The 18,645-nt window shown below is 43.7% G+C and overlaps 1 protein-coding gene across 1 annotated transcript in view; it reads right to left on the reverse strand.

Moving 5' to 3' along the window:
- Positions 1 to 18,645, reverse strand: part of PRUNE2 (prune homolog 2 with BCH domain) — a 233,125-nt gene that overhangs the window by 29,718 nt on the left and 184,762 nt on the right. The window contains exon 10 of the mRNA XM_088464042.1: positions 2,169 to 2,255. Coding sequence (XP_088320168.1) covers positions 2,169 to 2,255 — 87 coding nt within the window. The remainder of the gene's footprint in view (positions 1 to 2,168; positions 2,256 to 18,645) is intronic.

Here is an 18,645-nt window from a genome sequence, read left to right on the forward strand (position 1 = left end):
CTCACAACCGCTGCACTGAGCAGTAGCATGGTGAATCTGCATTTACCAACAACCCAGCACCAAGCTAAATTGTGAAGTGCAACCTGGTTTTTCCCTTGTCTGTACTACTCTCAGCGCTCTCTCATCAGCGCTGCACCCAGAAATGCCCTGCAGTGTATTATACAACAGGGGGAACTGTGGAAGATTAGCGCTGACAGCAGAAGTGCTCTCCTCTTTCTTATGTCTCAGCAGTCTTGCCCGGTTCTCTCATCCCTCGTCCACTGACTACATGACGATGTGACAGCAGAAACAGGGTAATTAGCTGCTGTGTACACTTTTCTCTTGATTCTGAATTGGATTTATGATATCTTATGCTACATTTTTATTCTGAATTGATTTTGTGATAACCCATGTTACTTGTTGAATATATAGGGATTGAGAAATCTGTCTACAACAATAGATACAACTGAGAGACAAATAAATCCTTAATGAGACATGTGATGGATTGTTTTCATAGGTATTTGGACTACAGATGAGTGAATTATTTAATAACCTTATGGTGCATACACACGGGACGATAGACAACGATAACGATATCGCTGAACGATCTCTTTGCACCTTCCTGGAGTGCTGGATAATCGATATCGATCATCCAGCACACCACCAACCCACCAACTACGGGCCAGAGACCCACGATCAATGATCGTGGGTCCCTATGTGACCTGATTTGATATCGACCAGGTTGGCCTGCATGCACGGACAATGGTCGATATCGTTATCGGCCATATGTGCCCGCACATCGCTGGTCGTTTATGGGTTGGAAGGTACAAAAAATGCATGATATGAACGATAATGATATGATCGTTATCGTTCATATCGTGCATTTTTATCGTACAGTGTGTATGCACTATAAGGTGTGCTAAGGTTATGCAATTACCAGGTTTGATGATCAATATAATCAAACTGTGTTTATCAACTTCCATCAATGAGGAGACGCATAGGCGATATATTGTGTAAATGATATCTGTACAATAATCCTATCTGTGTTAATAGTTACGACAACTGTGTGCTGGAAGGCTATTATCATATATCTAAGAGTAACTATCTACTATTGCAGTAACCAATGAGCTGGTTCAATCACACGTGCAATGTGTTTTTTGTGTGTTTTTTCAATGTATCATTATGCTGATAATGCTTAATAATTAATAAGTTATTTAAATGGAAATTCGCCTTTAAAAATTTGCTACTAAATATTGTATTGTCGCAGCAGGGCATGGATTTCATGTAGGAGGATGAGGATCTTCCTATATGGTTTTTGTTTTACAATGAAAATTTCCTTTTGTGTATGTGTTGTATGTCCAACTTTATTTTAAAGTATATTACTAAAAGTTTATTTTTACAACTTTAATATTAAAAAACAAGCAGTGCCCCCCAAAGAAGAGTCTTCTTTTTTTCTGACCCATTTGAGCTTTTACTGACTCTGGGCATCACCACCAACACATAATATTTCCCATTTGTGGCTAGAAAACGCATTAACTTGGTTTAGAGTAAATTCTTGTACAACTACCTCCACCGGCTCCGAGGGACCTAAGGGGTCTATTTACTAAGCAGTGTTAGGAGACAGCGTGAAAAGTGATAAGGTGGCAGTCAATCCGCTCCTAACTGCCATGTCACAGGCTGTGTTTGGAAAATGCCAGTTGGGAGCTGATTGGCTGGCACCTTATCACTTTTCACTCTGTCCCTAACACTGCTTAGTAAATAGACCTAAGAGAGGTAATCATAACCAGTCCTGTGTGATTCTCACCTTTCGTTTTTGCTATTACATTCCCCTCAGAATGTTGGCAGGGTAGGTGCATGTATATATGAACGTTATGGTTAAATATGAGTTTGCATAGTGAATGTAATTATTAACAAAAAATGAATGGTTTAGAGGAGGTGTGGTTGAGAGAAATTTTACATACAGATTCATATTAATTTAACTTTTTTGATAAATACTTCATAAGAATGCCACATGCACAAAAATGACAATTGCCACTGCAGAGGAATTTCTAATAGTAATTCAACCCTCTTACACACGTACTGTGTGAAGACTTTTCAACTTTAGGCCATGCAGAAAACCGGTGCTTTACAAACAATATTACCATACAATGCAACCAAGTATGCAATCAGTAATAATGAATTATATCTACCTTATGAAAGGTCGTGTCACTGCTAATATAGTTCTGATAAACCATGATGGATGAACTATTATGAATGACTTTAGGTTCTTCCTTAGCCTGTATTGAGATGAAAGAGTTAATAATTGTGTGTAACAAACATCCATAACTGTAACAGTAGAACCCACTTATACCCAGTTTAACATTTTGAGCTCCACATTCCAAACCTCCACCATATTTCAAGCCTGATATTTATGAATGCAATAAAATGTATCCAACCACAATTAAAATGGTTGTTTTTTTAATGCTGGTAGACATGCTTAAGAAGAAAAATGTATATGACATATATAAAAAGGAACTACCCTTCAGTTCTGCTGGACTAGGCCCCCGAGTACATTGACTTTCTGCAAAGTTAGGCCTAAGGGGGTCATTCAGACCCACTCGCGAGCGGCAGTACGCTCGCAAGTGGGTCGATGTTCCCCACTGCGCATGCGCGAGACCCGGCGAGCTAAGGACTTTCCATCGCTCCGGGTCTCGCACCAAAGGGGGCGTGCTGTCGATGTTGATTGACAGCACGCCCCCCTTGGTGGGCGTTCCGGGGGCGTGCTTGCCAGACGGAGGCGTTCCTATGGGAACGCCTACCGTCTGAAGCCGGCCCCACTGACATCACTAGTGATGTCAGTGGGAGTGATTTTGGCTCTGATAGAACCAAAATCACTCCTGGCCTTGCGGTTGAGAAACCCGACCACAGGGTTTCACTCGCAAGTCCGATGGTCGCGATGGTCAAGACCATCGCGACCATCTTGTTGGACGCTCGTATATGCTGTGGGTGGTGACCCACAGCTATACGAGCGTCCAGGAGGACGCTCCATTTTAATGGAGGTGGGCCCTGATTCAGAGCGAGCGCTCTGGTCAGAGCGTCCGGCTCTGAATCAGGGCCTAAATCCAGTATGTACAGTAGCTCAGTATGTGATCTTTTATATGCCTACAATATAGAAATGCTGCGGGAATTCAAACAGCCGCAGGACTTTCTGCAAGCTTTTAGCTCCTGGATTAAGAGCCTGGAGCTATTTGCTTACTAATCGCGGTAGGCCCTTAGGGTGCCCTTAATGCAGATTTCTGTTCACACTTCAGGAGGGTGCAAACCTATATCCGCATTAAGTGCACCCTTGGGCATACCGCAGGCTTGCTGCAACAGGGCTAACCTTGAGCAGTAATTGAATACTGTAGCTTCAGGGTCTTACCGCGGGCATTTAGCTCCTGGTTTAAGTCCATCGCTAACTGAATTACCCCCTGTGACTAGATTGCTCGCTATATTGACAATTTAAATATAAGTGTTTAAGATATTTTTCTAACAGTGCCCCAGTGATGTTAAAAGTGCAGTAAAGTGATAAAAAAAATAGTTTAAAGATCACCCGATACCTACAGACAGTGCAAACAGCCATTTGTGGACGGAAAAAACTTTTTATGGGTACAGCCAACGAAAGAGAATATAACAGAAAATGTAGATTGTGCAAATGTCTGTGACTAGTTACAGTGTTATTGTTTTAGGAAGATTTTTTTTATTTTATACTAAAAAATATCTAAACATTTTGTAGAGATACCTCATCATTAGCAGCACTTCCTCCAAAGCTCATGGGAATATATAAATGACTTTTTCGACTTTCTGACAGCTTAATTAATTTATACGTTTTCCTGCCAATTTTACCAATTACCTGGCTCCACTATGTGTTCTCTTGTATGCAATATAGAAATCACATTATAGTTTCCTTATAGGCAGAGTTGACTATTTTCCAATCTATTGTGTATGACACAGCTCAGGGCTACATAGTATACAGTATATTTGTTCCTGTTACATGTCGTATCTAATTCTTACAGACGACAATAGGGAGTTGATGATGCACCCACAATAATAATACCTCAGGCAAAATAGCAGAAATACTTCTATGGAAAATACAAAGGAGTAAAAAATTCAGCACTGTGATTAGTGAAAGTATTACTAATCAATCACTTAACAGGTGTGTGTGTGTGTATGTGTGTATATGTATATATATATATATATATATATATGTATATATAATTTTTTTTTTAAATGACATTTTTATATGTAATTAAGTCAATAACATTTTTTTAAAAAACATATTTAAATATTTTAATGATAACATATATGCATAGGGGGTCTACCACTCCCCAGTGTCCTTATGTTTCATTGCAATATGACCTTGCTACCCCTTCAATAGCAATAGATTCCCCCCATCCCTTAGTGGTAATAGATCCTCCTGTAGCATTGCCCCAAACCCCCTAGTCTCCATACGTCCCTACTGAAGCTCCCCCAGTAGCAACAAGCATTGGTAGCAATAAATCCTCTTGGTGCCATAGATTGCAGTGGGGACTGATCATCTATTCCCTAGCTGATCTCTGTACTTAGTGCAGAGATTGACAATAGTGTTCACAGGCGAACTTCAATTAACTTTTTCGCACTGGAGTTTAACTTTACATCATCCTGGGGTGCAAAAATGTCATGTGATGTAGGTGACCAGAGACTGCTGACATCACTGCAAAGGCAGCAGGAGGAAATCAGTTTTGCACTTAAGCAGAACTGATATCCATGTAAATCGACAATGTATGGAGGAAGATAGCAGGCTCGCATGTGATGTGACTGTGCCAGAGAAAGCCCATCTGGCTTCTGTCATATCCCATACAACTGTGGCAATTAAGTGATTAAAGTCCTCATGATGGAAACAAGTCACTTAAAAACTACTCTTTCTGTTCTTTTTAACTTGTGCATGTACAGTATAGCAAATCTGCCCTTGTGAGTGAGTCAGACTCCACTGACAGCTTGGAGATAAAGAAATACTTTACCTGTCTGCAATTGCACATCGTTACAGCGGCAGACCACCAAATTATTTGAGTCAATCCTGAAGCATACTTGCCTACTCTTCCCGAATGGCCGTGAGGCTCCCGAAAATCGAGTGGAGCTCCCAGCTGCCCAGAAAAGAGGGCAAATCTCCAGCACCCACTAGAGGGCAAATCTCCAGCACCCTTCACCAACCACTCACAACCCCCTGCAGCCCCCCACTTAATGTGCATAAGTGGGTGGTCTGGGGCGCCGATGATGCACTTTGTGCTGATTCATGTGATTTTAGCCCCCCCCAACTATACAATGTCTGTGATCTCTGCACTGTACAGTGGGGGGCGGGGCCATGATGATGCTATCGCACTGCCAAGCCCCCTCGCACAGCCCATTTACGCTGCCGCCACGCCACCTCTAGGTCGGCTAATATGCTCCTGAAGTGGTAGGAGTTAAGTTAAAGATGGAGCTGTATACAACAAATAAATACTGCATAGTTCTTAAAATACATACTGGTGAGAAAGTAACTCTTAACTTAAAGCAAATGTGAAATATAAAAACAAAACACAGATATTGCACTTATATATAGTATCTTACCATATAGCACTGCTTTGTTTGACTGAGAATGGATAGGGAAAATTCACAGGCCGGATTTCTGAAATATCATCCTTTGACAGCCAATATGTCGACAGCATGATATCAATGTATCTATCATTGGGAGAATGACAACACTTTTGTAAAGCTAATTAAAGTATTGTAATGGTGCCGGCATTATAGCTTTAACAATGATCCTAAAGCATCATGTTTAAAGTTATAATGCCAACACTGTTACAATACTTTAATTAACAACCTTGGTAAATTCACACTGATATCATGCTGTTGACATAGTAACTACTTTTCAGCAGCATAGTTAGACCTATGGGTGCAAAATTTCCACGGGCCCCTACAGGTCTAGCTATGCCCTGGATAAGTACATTTGTCTTCTTGTCATTTTATCTTTCGTTTTAGGAATATAGGTACCTTTATTACAGGCTAACAAATGGAACAGCAGTATATAGTAAACAAAACAATAAAAGTATCAACACTCATATTATATCAAAAACAGGGAATAGAATAATTTAATGAATAATTCCTGACTGGCCAAATAGAAAAGACTGCTAAAATCTAACAAGGGACCACACTTGTTCCACATCTTTTAGTTCTTCTAGGCCAGGTAATAGTCAAAATTTGTATGCTCCATACATGTTATCAAGTTAACCCCTGTATACAGCTATTCACATATATATATATATATATATATATATATATATATATATATATAAATTAATTGGTCTGTTTGTTTTTTTGTTTATTTGTTTGTCTGTCTGTATGGTTATGCATCCAGACACCCCTGCACCGATTGGGATGAAACCAACTCTATATGGTCCAGTTGGATCCTGGCCAGTTTTTAGGGGGTTAGGGTCCTGGTCGGACCTCTCGTTGTTGTATGCTGGGCAGAACTTTGACCCGGGGAGTCTGATATTAGCCTTCCAGTGGATGGATTTGGATGAAAATTTCACAGTGGTAACATTGGATCCCAGAAGGCATACTAGGCAGGGCTTGGCAATAAGCGGCCCTCCAGCTGTTGCTGAACTATACATTCCAGCATGCCTTACTTATCATGGCGAAAAAACAAAACAGTGGCAGGGCATGCTGGGATGTGTAGTTCTACAACAGCTGGGGGGCTGCTTATTGCCCACCCCTATGTAGGGGGTTGAGGTCCCGGTTGGCCCTCCTGTTGGTGTACACTGAGTAGAACTGACCCTGGGACGGTGGGCAGAACTTTCATCCGCGGAGTCTGTTCTGGGCTTTCCATTAGATAGATCTTGATGACATCACATAATAAAACTTAATAACTTGAAGATTTTTTTTCAACCTGGGCAACGCCATGTACTTCAGCCAGTTTGTAGATATGAGAGGCTACAGATGTTGTAGCCCCACCTACTTCATTTTCTGCACCACAATGGATCCCGTTTTGAAGATTGGATGAGAAAGGTTCTCTGACCTGAGGGCCTGATTCAGACCCGCTCGCGAGCGCTGAGCGCTTGCAAGCAGGTCGATGGTGGCCCAGTGCGCATGCGCACGACTGAGCCGGCTCCGTCGTGCGCATGTGCGAGACCCGGATAGTGACGGGCAAACCGTCGCTCCGGGTCTCGTACCAAAGGGGGCATGCTGTCGATGTTGAGTGACAGCACGCCCCCTTTGGTGGGCGGGCCTGGGGCGTGGCTGCCCAGGCGGACCTACCGTCTGAGGCCGGCCCCACTGACATCACAAGTGATGTCAGTGGGAGAGCTTTCGGCTCTGTTTGAACCAAAAGCTCTCTGGGGCTTGCGGCAACGAGACCCTACCACAAGGGTCTCATCGCAAGCCCGATGGTCGCGATGGTCTTGACCATCGCGACCATCATCATCATGGTTACCCACATCTATGCGAGCGGCCAGGAGGCCGCTCTAAAAAACAAGAAGGCCGGCCCTGATTCAGAGCGAGCGCTCTGTCAGAGCGTCCGGCTCTGAATCAGGGCCTGAATCCACAAACATTTAAAACATAATGATTTGATGTTCAGGAAAGCTCAGCAAGAAACATAGTAATTGTAGAAATGGCTATAAAGGCAAATGGAGATGATAAATTTCTTAAAAATATAAGCCAGTATTAGCCATAAGGTAACTTAGACAGGCAGGCGCCTAGGCCAAAAAAGTATCACCAGGTTAATGGGCAAACTTCAGAGCAAAATGTACTTTGTTTACTGTGTGCTGTGTCTTACTGATGATAATTCACTGTGTAGATTTGTCATTGCAGAGCCTGTTCTGTAGACAATAGTCTGGTGGGCTACACCCAAGTTTAACTTATAAAAAATAGATTCATGTGAACCATTTGAAGACCATATTGTCATAAAGGTGTGTGTGTCTGTTTGCTGCTTCTGAGCCCTTGGGCGCTCGTGTTTGTAAGGGGATAATAATAGACAAAAGACTATTGCTATGCGTTAGGGCAGCACAGCTGGTAGGCGGCGTGGCCGTGGTCCGGGGATGTCCTAGCAAGCTCAGCATAGCCACGTCTCCTCCCAGCATCAGTGAGGAGAGTGGTATGAGAGGGGGGATTGGGGAGTTGCTGCTGGTCAGTCTGAATGGTTGCCTGCAGTGCTGATGATCCTTGCAGCAAACTGCTTCCTAGTCACAGGCTAAAGTGTGTCTGTGACTAGGGGTCTATTTACTAAGCCTTGGAGAGAGAGAAAGTTGATGGAGATAAAGTACCAACCAAACAGCTCCTAACTGTCACTGTGAGGGCTGTGTTTGAAAAATGACAGGAGGTGATTGGTTGGTACTTTTATCTCCATCATCTTTATCTCTCTCCAAGGCTTAGTAAATAGACCCCTAAGAAGCAGTTTGCACGAGGGATCAGCGGCCACTTTTCTCACTGCGTAATCCCCTGGCCCCTGAGGTGAGCTGGGTGCAAGGGAAGGCAGGCCCCAGAGGCGTTTCGGGTCCCATAGCAACCACAACCCTTGCACTACCACGCCCCTGCTACTTCTCTTTCACTCCCATACAATACTATACATAGGTATCTGTAGTGTGAAGTCAAAAGCTAATGGCAAGTATTATTACATTCATAGGGTAGAAAGTCATTCAAAGACAAAGGGGGAGGAAGGAGGCAGATGGAATAAGAGATGGGGGCAGAGGGCCTTATTCAGAGATGGAAACTATTGCAAATCCAAGTGCTGCTTTCATCTTTGGACACAGCAATGAATCACCATCGCAACCATTGGTCGTAAAATCGGCCATCTGAGTCAGCTTAGGCTACCTAGAATGCCCATCTCAGCTCCGTAGCCGAGGCCAAGAAATCTGCGTCGGAAGACAAAGACACTGGCCTTGCCACTCTCAGAAAACAGGACCAATGCTCACCCGTTTTTTGGAATACTAGCCTCCACCCATTCCCCGCCCCCAAATGGCTGTAGCAAATCAATTGTGCTGCGGCTTAGAGGCACTGCAACCATAATCGCAGAAAAAGTCCTGCACATGCCCAGTGCAGATCCTGCACATATCTGCAACAATCAGAGACATACGTAAACCATTGGGTTTGCGGACATCTCTGAATCAGGCCAAGAGAGAAAGAGGCCTGGGTGAGAGAAATAGGAAGACATAGGAAAGCGTATGTGTGTGTATACAGTATATACATAATAATATATATTATATATATATATATATATATATATATTTTTTTTTTTTTTTTTTTTTGAGATGAGCAGGTTCGGATCTCAGAGATCCGAACCCACCCGAATTTTGAGATATCAAACCAAGGCAAAACCATAGAGGCAAAATCTTGCGACTCGCAAGCTTTCGTCTCTATGTATATAAGGGACCACGTGGCGGCCGACATTTCACTCCGGCTGTGGAGACTAAACAGGGAGGGTGGGTAGTGTAGGATGGGAGAGGTAGTACTTACCTGTGCTGTCTGCTGTGTCCTGGGCTGGTGCACTGCTAATCCATCTGGTGCTGTCACTGCTGTGCTGTTAGCTGTGTCCATCTGGGCTGGTGCTGTGCTGTCTGCTGCGTCCATCTAGGCCCAAATTCTGGACCCGAAAAAAAAATAAAAAATATATATATAGTCTTTTTATTTTTTTTCTGTGTGTGCATGTTAGGCTTAGCTGCACAAGATACAGCAACACAACCTAGTGCTGCCCGACTCCATTCGTCATCAATCTGTGCTCTGGGCCCAAGTTCTGGACCCAAAACAAAAAAAATAGTGTCTTTTGTCTTTTTTTTTTCTGTGTGTGCATGTTAGGCTTAGCCGCACAGAATACAGCAACGCAAGTTGCAACCTAGTGCTGCCCGACTCCAGTCGTCATCAATCTGTGCTCTGGGCCCAAGTTCTGGACCCCCCCCAAAAATAGTGTCTTTTGTCTATTTATTTTCTGTGTGTGTGCATGTTAGGCTTAGCCGCACAGAAGAACAAGATACAGCCAGCAACGCAAGTTACAACCTAGTGCTGCCCAACTTCATTCGTCATCAATCTGTGCTCTGGGCGCAAGTTCTGGACCCGAAAAAAAAAAAAAAATAGTGTCTTTTGTCTATTTTTTTTCTGTGTGCACACGACTGCACATGTGTGAATTTTGTAACCGCACCTTGGCTACACTATTGGTGCTTGTGACACTGCTTCAAGACCGTAGAAAATATGGAGGGCTGTCACATGACAGGAGAGCAAGGCCAAGAACCACATGTTGTCGCTGCCGTCAGCAGTCATCATGATAATGCAAGGCCGTCAACTTCCTCGTCCTCTATGAAGGCCCATTCCCCAGGGCTTAAGTCACGCCATGGATATGGTAAAGCTACTTTTACTGTAGTAAAGAAAAAAAAATCGAAAGGCAAGTTGCCTTTAGATAAACAAAAATTTGGCAATATGCCATTCACTACACGAAGTGGCAAGGAAAGGATTAGTCCTTGGCCTTTATTTATGATGACTGCTGGTTCTGATAGCCCTTCTGCTTGTAATAGTAGTGGTGGTGGTACCATTAAAAAATTTTAAGTTGTTAAGAAGAGTAAGACAGCTCCGGAAAAACCAACTGTGTGCCCTGAGAAATCGAAATCACAAATCCCAGAGGAGAGTACAAGTGTGTCTGCGGTTGCCATGTGTGAGCCAGACCTAAATACTAGTGTACTGGATGATCCTCCAAGTTCCAACATTTGTGTGCCCTCTGTAAATGTGGGGAAGGGCAGTCAACATCTTGCAGAAGTAGTCAACGTGGATGCTTCGGTGGAATTGCACATGGAGGAGGATATTTTGGTAGCTGAAGGCGCTAAGGATGATGAAGATGTTGGTGATGAGGATGTTGATGCCGAGAATGTCCTTTGTGTAAGTAAGGCAACAGCTGTTGCCCATGGATTGAAAAAGCCAAAGCCCATTGTTGTCATGCCGGGGCAAAAGACAAAAAAAATCCACTTCTCACATGTGGAATTATTTCCACTCCAATCCGGACAACAGTTGTCAAGCCATATGTAACCATTGCCAAGCAAGAGTTAGTAGAGGGAGTGACCTAAACCACCTAGGAACCTCCTCCTTGTTACGTCACTTGGAGCGCATTCATCAAATATCAAAGTGTATGTCGCCAAGTTCCAAAACTCAAATCGTAACAAGTCCAGTGTCACCTACCTGCTCCCTCTCTGTGGGATCCAAGCACCTTCAATCTCCATCACCAACACCTGCATCATCAACATCCTCATTCGTCAGCGGGAGTAGTCCTGTAGCATCCAATGTTGTTATTCGAAGCATGATTGACTCCTTTCCTATCCGTGATTCCTCAGAAGGATCCTTGATGACTACACCTGTTGCTGCTGCTGTTGCTATGAGTGGATCTTTTAAAGGGGACAAGGAGGAAGACTACTAGTAGTGTATCCTCCAAAAAACAATTAACTGTCAAACAATCGTTTGCAAGGGCAAACAAGTATGACAGCAATCACCCAGTTGCAGATCGGACTACTGATGCCATAACAGCTATGCTGGTATTAGATGTGAGTCCAGTATCTGCCATTACTGCAGTAGGTTTTCAACAGTTAATTGAGGTCCTGTGTCCTCGCTACCAGATCCCTTCTAAATTCCACTTCGCTAGAACAGCAATTCCAAGTCTGTACAAGGACATTAAAAAAAAACCTTATTAATGTCCTCAGAAATGCTGTTGTACCCACTGTCCACTTGACCACTGATATGTGGACAAGTGGGACAGAGCAAACTAAGGATTACATGACTGTGACAGCCCACTGGGTAGGTGTATTGCCTACAACAGCAACAGCAGCAGCAACATCTACCAAAAGACAGCTGATACAGAGGCAGGCTATTCTTTGTATAACTGGTTTCACTAAGACTCATACCACTGAGAACCTCTTAGAAAAACTCAGGGAAATCATTGCTAAATGGCTTACCCCACTTGGACTCTCCTCGGGATTTGTGATTTCGGACAATGCCACCAATATTGTGAGAGCATTACATGTGGGCGAATTCCAACATGTCCCATGTTTTGCTCACACAATTAATTTGGTGGTGCAACATTTTTTTTAAAATGACAGGGGCATGCAGGAGATGCTCTTGCTGGCCCGCAAAATATCCGGACATTTTAGACATTCGGCAACCGCTTGTCGAAGATTGCATGACCTGCAGTTACTGTTAAATTTGCCCTGCCATAAGCTGAAGCAAGAGGTAGTAACTCGGTGGAAAATTACCCTCTATATGCTTCAGCGGATGCAGAAAGAGCAAAAGGCCATCCAGGGCTATACAAAGGCCTATGACATAGGCCGTGGAGGGGGAATGCACCTTACTCAAGCGCAGTGGAAAATAATTTCCGTGTTGTGCAAGGTTCTCAAACCCTTTGAACTTGCCACACGTGAAGTTAGTTCAGACACTGCCAGCTTGAGCCAGGTCATTCCCTTCATCAGACTTTTGCAAAAACAGCTGGAGAAACTGAAGGAGGAGCTGAAATGGAGCAATTGCGCAAGGTATGTCGGACTAGTGGATCAAGCCCTTGATTCACTTCACCAGGATCCAAGAGTCGTCAATCTATTGAAATCTGAAATATATATTTTGGCGACCATTCTGGATCCTAGGTTTAAATCCTACCTTGTGAGTTTTTTCCAACAGACCAAACTCTAAAACTATGCAAAGAGCTGTTGGTAAAAAAATTGTCAGCTGCAACCACATGTGAAACGTCATCATCTCCTCCTTCAGTTTCTGCAGCTGCCAGGGAAAAACTACATTTTCCTTACAGAATGCCTGCGTCACATCATGCGTTACGCAGATCGTTCAACAAAAAATGACATCTGGTCGGGCCTGAGAGAACTGCCTACTAGTGACATATCTACTGTGACTATGGACCTCATTCAGAGTCGGTCGTCGCAGCCGCACGGTCGTAAGGTAAAAGGGGCCAGACATGCAAATGAAGCGCTCGCAAGTTGCGTCGTTAAGATGGGATCGTTAGCTGGACGAGCGAGGGGAGGATGCGGCCGTAAGACTAAAAAAACACCCCCTTCTCGTTCACATTATACGTCATCTCCGGACATATAAGGATTAATCGACACCATCGGGAACCATCGGAGCTGCTCGTAGACCTTAAGGTTGACCATACCCTCTCTTAAGCACTACGATCAAGTCAGTGTAAAAACCGCCCTTGTCACATGTGCCATGACACTACTTAGTTAATTCTGCACTCCCATAAAACTCCATTTGCATAGTCAGGCACGCCTACATTCGGATCTCCACTCCCCCGTTCACAAGCACCTTCCCCTGTTACCACCGACAAACGCCTCATCCTGTCACTCAAACTAACGACCTGGCCAAGTTGAAGGAGAGAGCAATTTCTGATCGTAATAGCTAGTTTGCGCACGCGCATTGCGAATTTTATGCATGTACAGTTTAGCAAACATCGGTGGCGTACGACCGTGCGGCCGCAACGACCGACTCTTAATGAGGTCCTATGTGTGATAGGGTCTTCATTCACAGAATGGTGGAGGACTATTTCAGAGATAACATCCTAATAGGCATGTCAGACAGTCCCTTTCAGTACTGGCAGGAAAAAGAGGCAATTTGGAGTCCCATACACAAACTGGCTTTGCATTACTAAAGTTGCCCACCCTCCAGTGTGTACTCCGAAACAGTTTTCAGTGAGCTGGCAACCTTGTCAGTAATCGGCGTAGGAGGTTACTTCCTCAAAATGTGGAAAAGATTATGGGCCTGATTCAGAGCCACTCGTAAGTGGCAGCTCGTTCGCTCCGAGCGATGTTTGCCCAACTGCGCATGCGTACGGATCGTTATACGCATGCGCGAACCAGTCAGTGCGGCCGAAATTCATGTGCTCGCAAAATAGCGAATGCCTGCTAATTTGAGTGACAGGATGAGGCGTATGTGGGTGGTAACAGGGGAAGGTGCTTGAAAACGGGGAGTGGAGATCCGATCGCAGGCGTGCTTAAAGGTCAAAACGGGCGTTTTATGGGTGTGCATATTTAAAACAGCAGCGTCATTGACCACGTCACTGGGTTATTTTATAGCCAGAACTGCTCGCAAAATTGTGGTAGCAAAAACCAACCGCAAGAATAGCGAGCAGTTCATACCCTGTTCGATGTACTCGATTAATCTAATAAATAGCGGACATGACGTAGGATGCGAGCGGACAGGGGGTGTAGTTTCCCAAAAAACGATCGCAAGTTTTGTTCGCTCGTTCAGACCTAGAGGCGTCAACAGACCGCAAACAGCGCACGGTTCATTTGAATAGCCACCCCTATTTTCTGAACGAGCGAGCGCAAATAGCGACCGGCTCTGAATCAGGCCCTATGTTCATTAAAATGAATTACAAATTCCACGAGGAAGACCTCTACCAACAATTACATCAAAAAATGACAGAGGCACCTATGGTGGATTCCAGCGGGGATGAATTAATATTGTGTGAAGAAGAGGATGTACACACTAATGGAGATTACGAGGACGATGAAAAGTTGTAATGTAAAGCCAGTTTGTGTATGGGATCATTTTCATTTCCATGTCCAATGCACATTGGCAGCTTGTTTTATGGGGGTCCAAACAAACCAATAATTTCAGCCACAATTGGCAGTCCTTGTCGCTGAAATGATTGGTTTGTTAAACTGTGAATGTCCTGTTTCGTATATAACAACAGAAGGGTGAGTGGGAGGGCCCAAGGACTATTCCATCTTGCACCTTTTTCCTTTCCATTATGTGCTGGTTGGGGCATTGCTGCCTGACATTTTAAATTAATGTTATGGTTGGTTTAGGAACCAATGATTTGTTTTTAAATTAATTTATTATCAATTTTACAGCCAGGGGCTGCACCAATGAATTTCTTATTAATTATTCAGCCAGGGGCTGCACCCAATGAATTGTTTTTTAATTAAATTATTATTAATTATTCAGCCCGGGGATGCACCAATGAATTGTTTTTAAATTAATTTATTATCAATTTTACAGCCTGGGGCTGCACCAATGAATTGTTTTTTAATTTATTTATTATAAATTTTACAGCCAGGGGCTGCACCAATGAATTTCTTTTTATTATTAATTATTCAGCCCAGGGCTGTACCAAATGAATTGTTTTTTAATTAATTTATAATCTATTTTACAGGGGGTGCACCAACTATCAACTATCAATTCTTCAATCCTCAAGGGTATCCCAACCATCATCTTTGCACAGTCCTCAACTCTATTAATAATTATATCAATCAGTTTTGAGCCAGCAAGCTGGATGCAACCTTTTGGCCCTTTATCTAGATGAAAAAAAAAATCAATATTGTGAGCTGTGAGGTGGTCAAAATTGACTGGAAACGAGTGGAAATAAATGTTATTGAGGTTATTAATACTGTAGGAACATAAAAAGGTCCATTTTATGTGATTTTAGCAGGTTTTTTTTGTTATTTTTTAAGAAAAAATCCAGATCCAAAACCAAAACCCGAAAACACAAAACGGAGGTGAGGTTTTGGCAAAACCAATCCAGATTCAAAACCAGGGAAGATCCAGATCCAAGACCAAAACCAAAACACGGGCTGGCGCACATCCCTAATATATACAACAAGATCCTTTCGTGAACGGATGGCTAACCATAGAAGCTCAGTGCGACAAGCATTAACTATGGGAACCACCAATAAACCGGTGGAAAAACATTTCTTGGCACAAGGACATACATTGGCCAGCTTACGGTGTATGGTCATTGACTGGCAGCCTCCACTAACAAGAGGCGGTGACAGGGAATTGGCACTTAAACAGCGTGAATCGAAACGGATTTATGAACTCGATACAGTAGCACCTCGTGGCCTGAACGAACAAATCTTATTTAATGTGTTTCTATAAATCTTTTTAGGGATTGCTGATATATAACAAAAACATTTTTTAATATTTGTCTGTATGTTATTATGTATGTTTTTATATTTTGCTTATCTACAGGGAGTGCCATATCGATTATATGAGTCCTTATTACATTAACAAGCAGAGGGGCATTACTATGGCTAATTTTGTTTGATGACAGGGAATTGGTGCCCCACACTGCGCATCGCGTTATGTTGCCTAGCAACTTATTGTTGTGGTTTAGCTTACAGTGATGTACGTATCCAGGTGCTGTTTAGTACAGCCCTATCCCATGTGACTTAGCTAGTATGATGTTACAGATGTTTGCTGCCATATGATTGGCTCTCCAACATGAGGCTTGGAGCTGGTTTGTGCTAGGGGGCGTGGCCACGCAGGCGTGCATGTCAGCGCAGCGTGTGCAGTCTCACAGTGATCGATTGGCCTCCCACCTGGTAAGCATTGTGTGTTATATATGTTGTCTTCTGTGGTGATTGTTGTTACACTTTTCTCATGGCTTGAATAACATTGTGTTATGGATGTACCTTGACGAAGGTCTCATATAGGGAAACGTCGGACTTTACAGCTATATGACACTGGTGGTATGTGCATAAACTGGACTTAATTTTGCTTAATTATGGTGAGTGCCCTTGCTACTTTATTTTTCTACATATGTATGGACCCTGGATGCTCCATGTGGTTACATTGAGGTGCACCCCTTTGGGTTGACATTGGCTGCAGTGAGTGCAGGCTATATTGGACTTATATATATATTGTGATGGCTTGGGGTTAATTAGCTTGGCAGAGGGTGGATTGGTGCAGTGTTTAGGTGCTCAATGAGGGTCCACACACGGCATTCCAGTAAAATAAAGGAAATGGTGCTTTACTTCAGCATGATAGTCAGGAAACAAGAATAGAAAATAAAAAACAACCTAGCCCTCTCTTAGGGCACTAGCTCACTTCTTGAACCCTCTCTATCAATGGTGCAGCTAGTCTGCCAATAACAGTCCTGGTGGCCTTCCCTGTATCATACAGATATAGGCCCTGGCTTCCTCAGCCTGCAGCTTTACTGCTCCAATGTCACACAGTCCGAGAGGTTGTGGTTCCCCCCCCTTGCCTCCTGCAAGGTCCAGACACAGGCCTCCTGGCCCCCAATGGCTCGCTCAGCTTCACTGGGCTCTCTGGCTGCTACAATCCCACATAGATGGTTTTTCACAGCAGCCTGACTGGTCTGCCTTCTCATCAGCGCACACCTGAGCTCTATCCACAAGGCAGCAATTAGGCATCCTTCTTCCTTTTCTAGTCTGTGTGGGTGGATCTCCCCTGCCCCACACAGACTCTGTTGCTCACCAGAAACACCTCTGGTGATACTGCCACAATATATATATATATATGTGTGTGTGTGTGTGTGTGTGTGTGTGTGTGTGTGTGTGTGTGTATATATATATATATATATATATATATATATGTGTACCAATGTGAACATAACATGGTGCTGACTTTAACGTCGACCTATGGCTACTTTGGGTATTCCTATGAAAAAATATAGTGTTGGAATTTTTTCTACGATTTCTAAACTAGTCTGGTGAGTGCGCTTCTTTAAATCTAACTATGTGTGTGTGTGTGTATATATATATATATATATATATATATATATATATATATATATATATATATATATAATGTTGCTTTGTCATTTTTTTCACTTATCTGTCTCACACAGAGCTGCTCAGCACAGATAGGAAGGATGCATTTGTTGGGGGCTGAGAACCTTACTTCCTCTATGTCAGTGCATGTATCTCTGATCTCTCTGCTCCTTTCTAGGGAGGTAATGTGGTCTCAGAGTGATCAAAAAGAGCTGCCAGGCAGGTTTTGCTGTAATATGTAGAGTCACCAGGGGGAAGTGAGAAATAGTGACTGCATGAGATCCTACTGTATATAATGTAAATTCACCAATCAGAGCAAACTGTCAGCAGCAAATGTTGCCATTTGTCCTATAAGGCCATATACATAATGCTGGATCGCTTATAAAAGACTAAGGGGCCTATTCATCAGCAATACATGGTCAGGTAACCATGCGGAAACACTAGTTTCCGCATATTTTATTACCAGGCCATTCATCATCAGGGTCCGACAGGACCCCCTGATATTCAGCAAACTCCGAAAGCTGAAAGTTTTCAGAGATTGCTGCCGAGAACAAGCGCCATCTTCAGACGGCTCTTGTTCTCGGATCCCTGCTCCTTCCTATGGGAAGGAGTTCCGGGGCTGCGAAGAGGGATCCGAGCGGATCCCTCTGCCGCCTTCTGACAGACTCCCCAGCTGCTGTACGCATACGTGAACTCTGGTTACGCATGTGTAGCCGGGCCGACGGGGAGGAGGTAAGTAACGCAGCTACATTTCAGTGTTTCAAATTTAGTGGTGGCCCTCGGTGGATTTCCAGTGTATTCTGGGGGGAGGTCGGGAGGGTTCGGGAATGTCGGGAGGCTTGCCTGCCTTTCCGGGGGGCTGTGAGCGGCACCCGATATACGGGAGGCTCCTGGCCAAATCGGGAGGGTAGGCAAGCCTGCTGCAAAACCATCTGTAACATCGAGTACCAACCCCAAACAGTACTTTCTGTCAATCATTCTGCAAAGGGTGTGCTTAGTCACTGCGATCGCAGCCCCCGATCACAATGGAGTCTTCGCACACTGTGATGCATACGCATGCGCAGAACTCAGCAATATAATGCGTAATCGCAGTTGCAATCTCTACTGAATCAGGCCCTGTATTTCCAGTGCTGAATCAGGCCCAGAGTGCCCG

The sequence above is a fragment of the Taudactylus pleione genome, unplaced genomic scaffold, assembly GCF_031769625.1.
Source record: "Taudactylus pleione unplaced genomic scaffold, aTauple2 ptg001573l, whole genome shotgun sequence".
Lineage (NCBI taxonomy): Eukaryota > Metazoa > Chordata > Amphibia > Anura > Myobatrachidae > Taudactylus > Taudactylus pleione.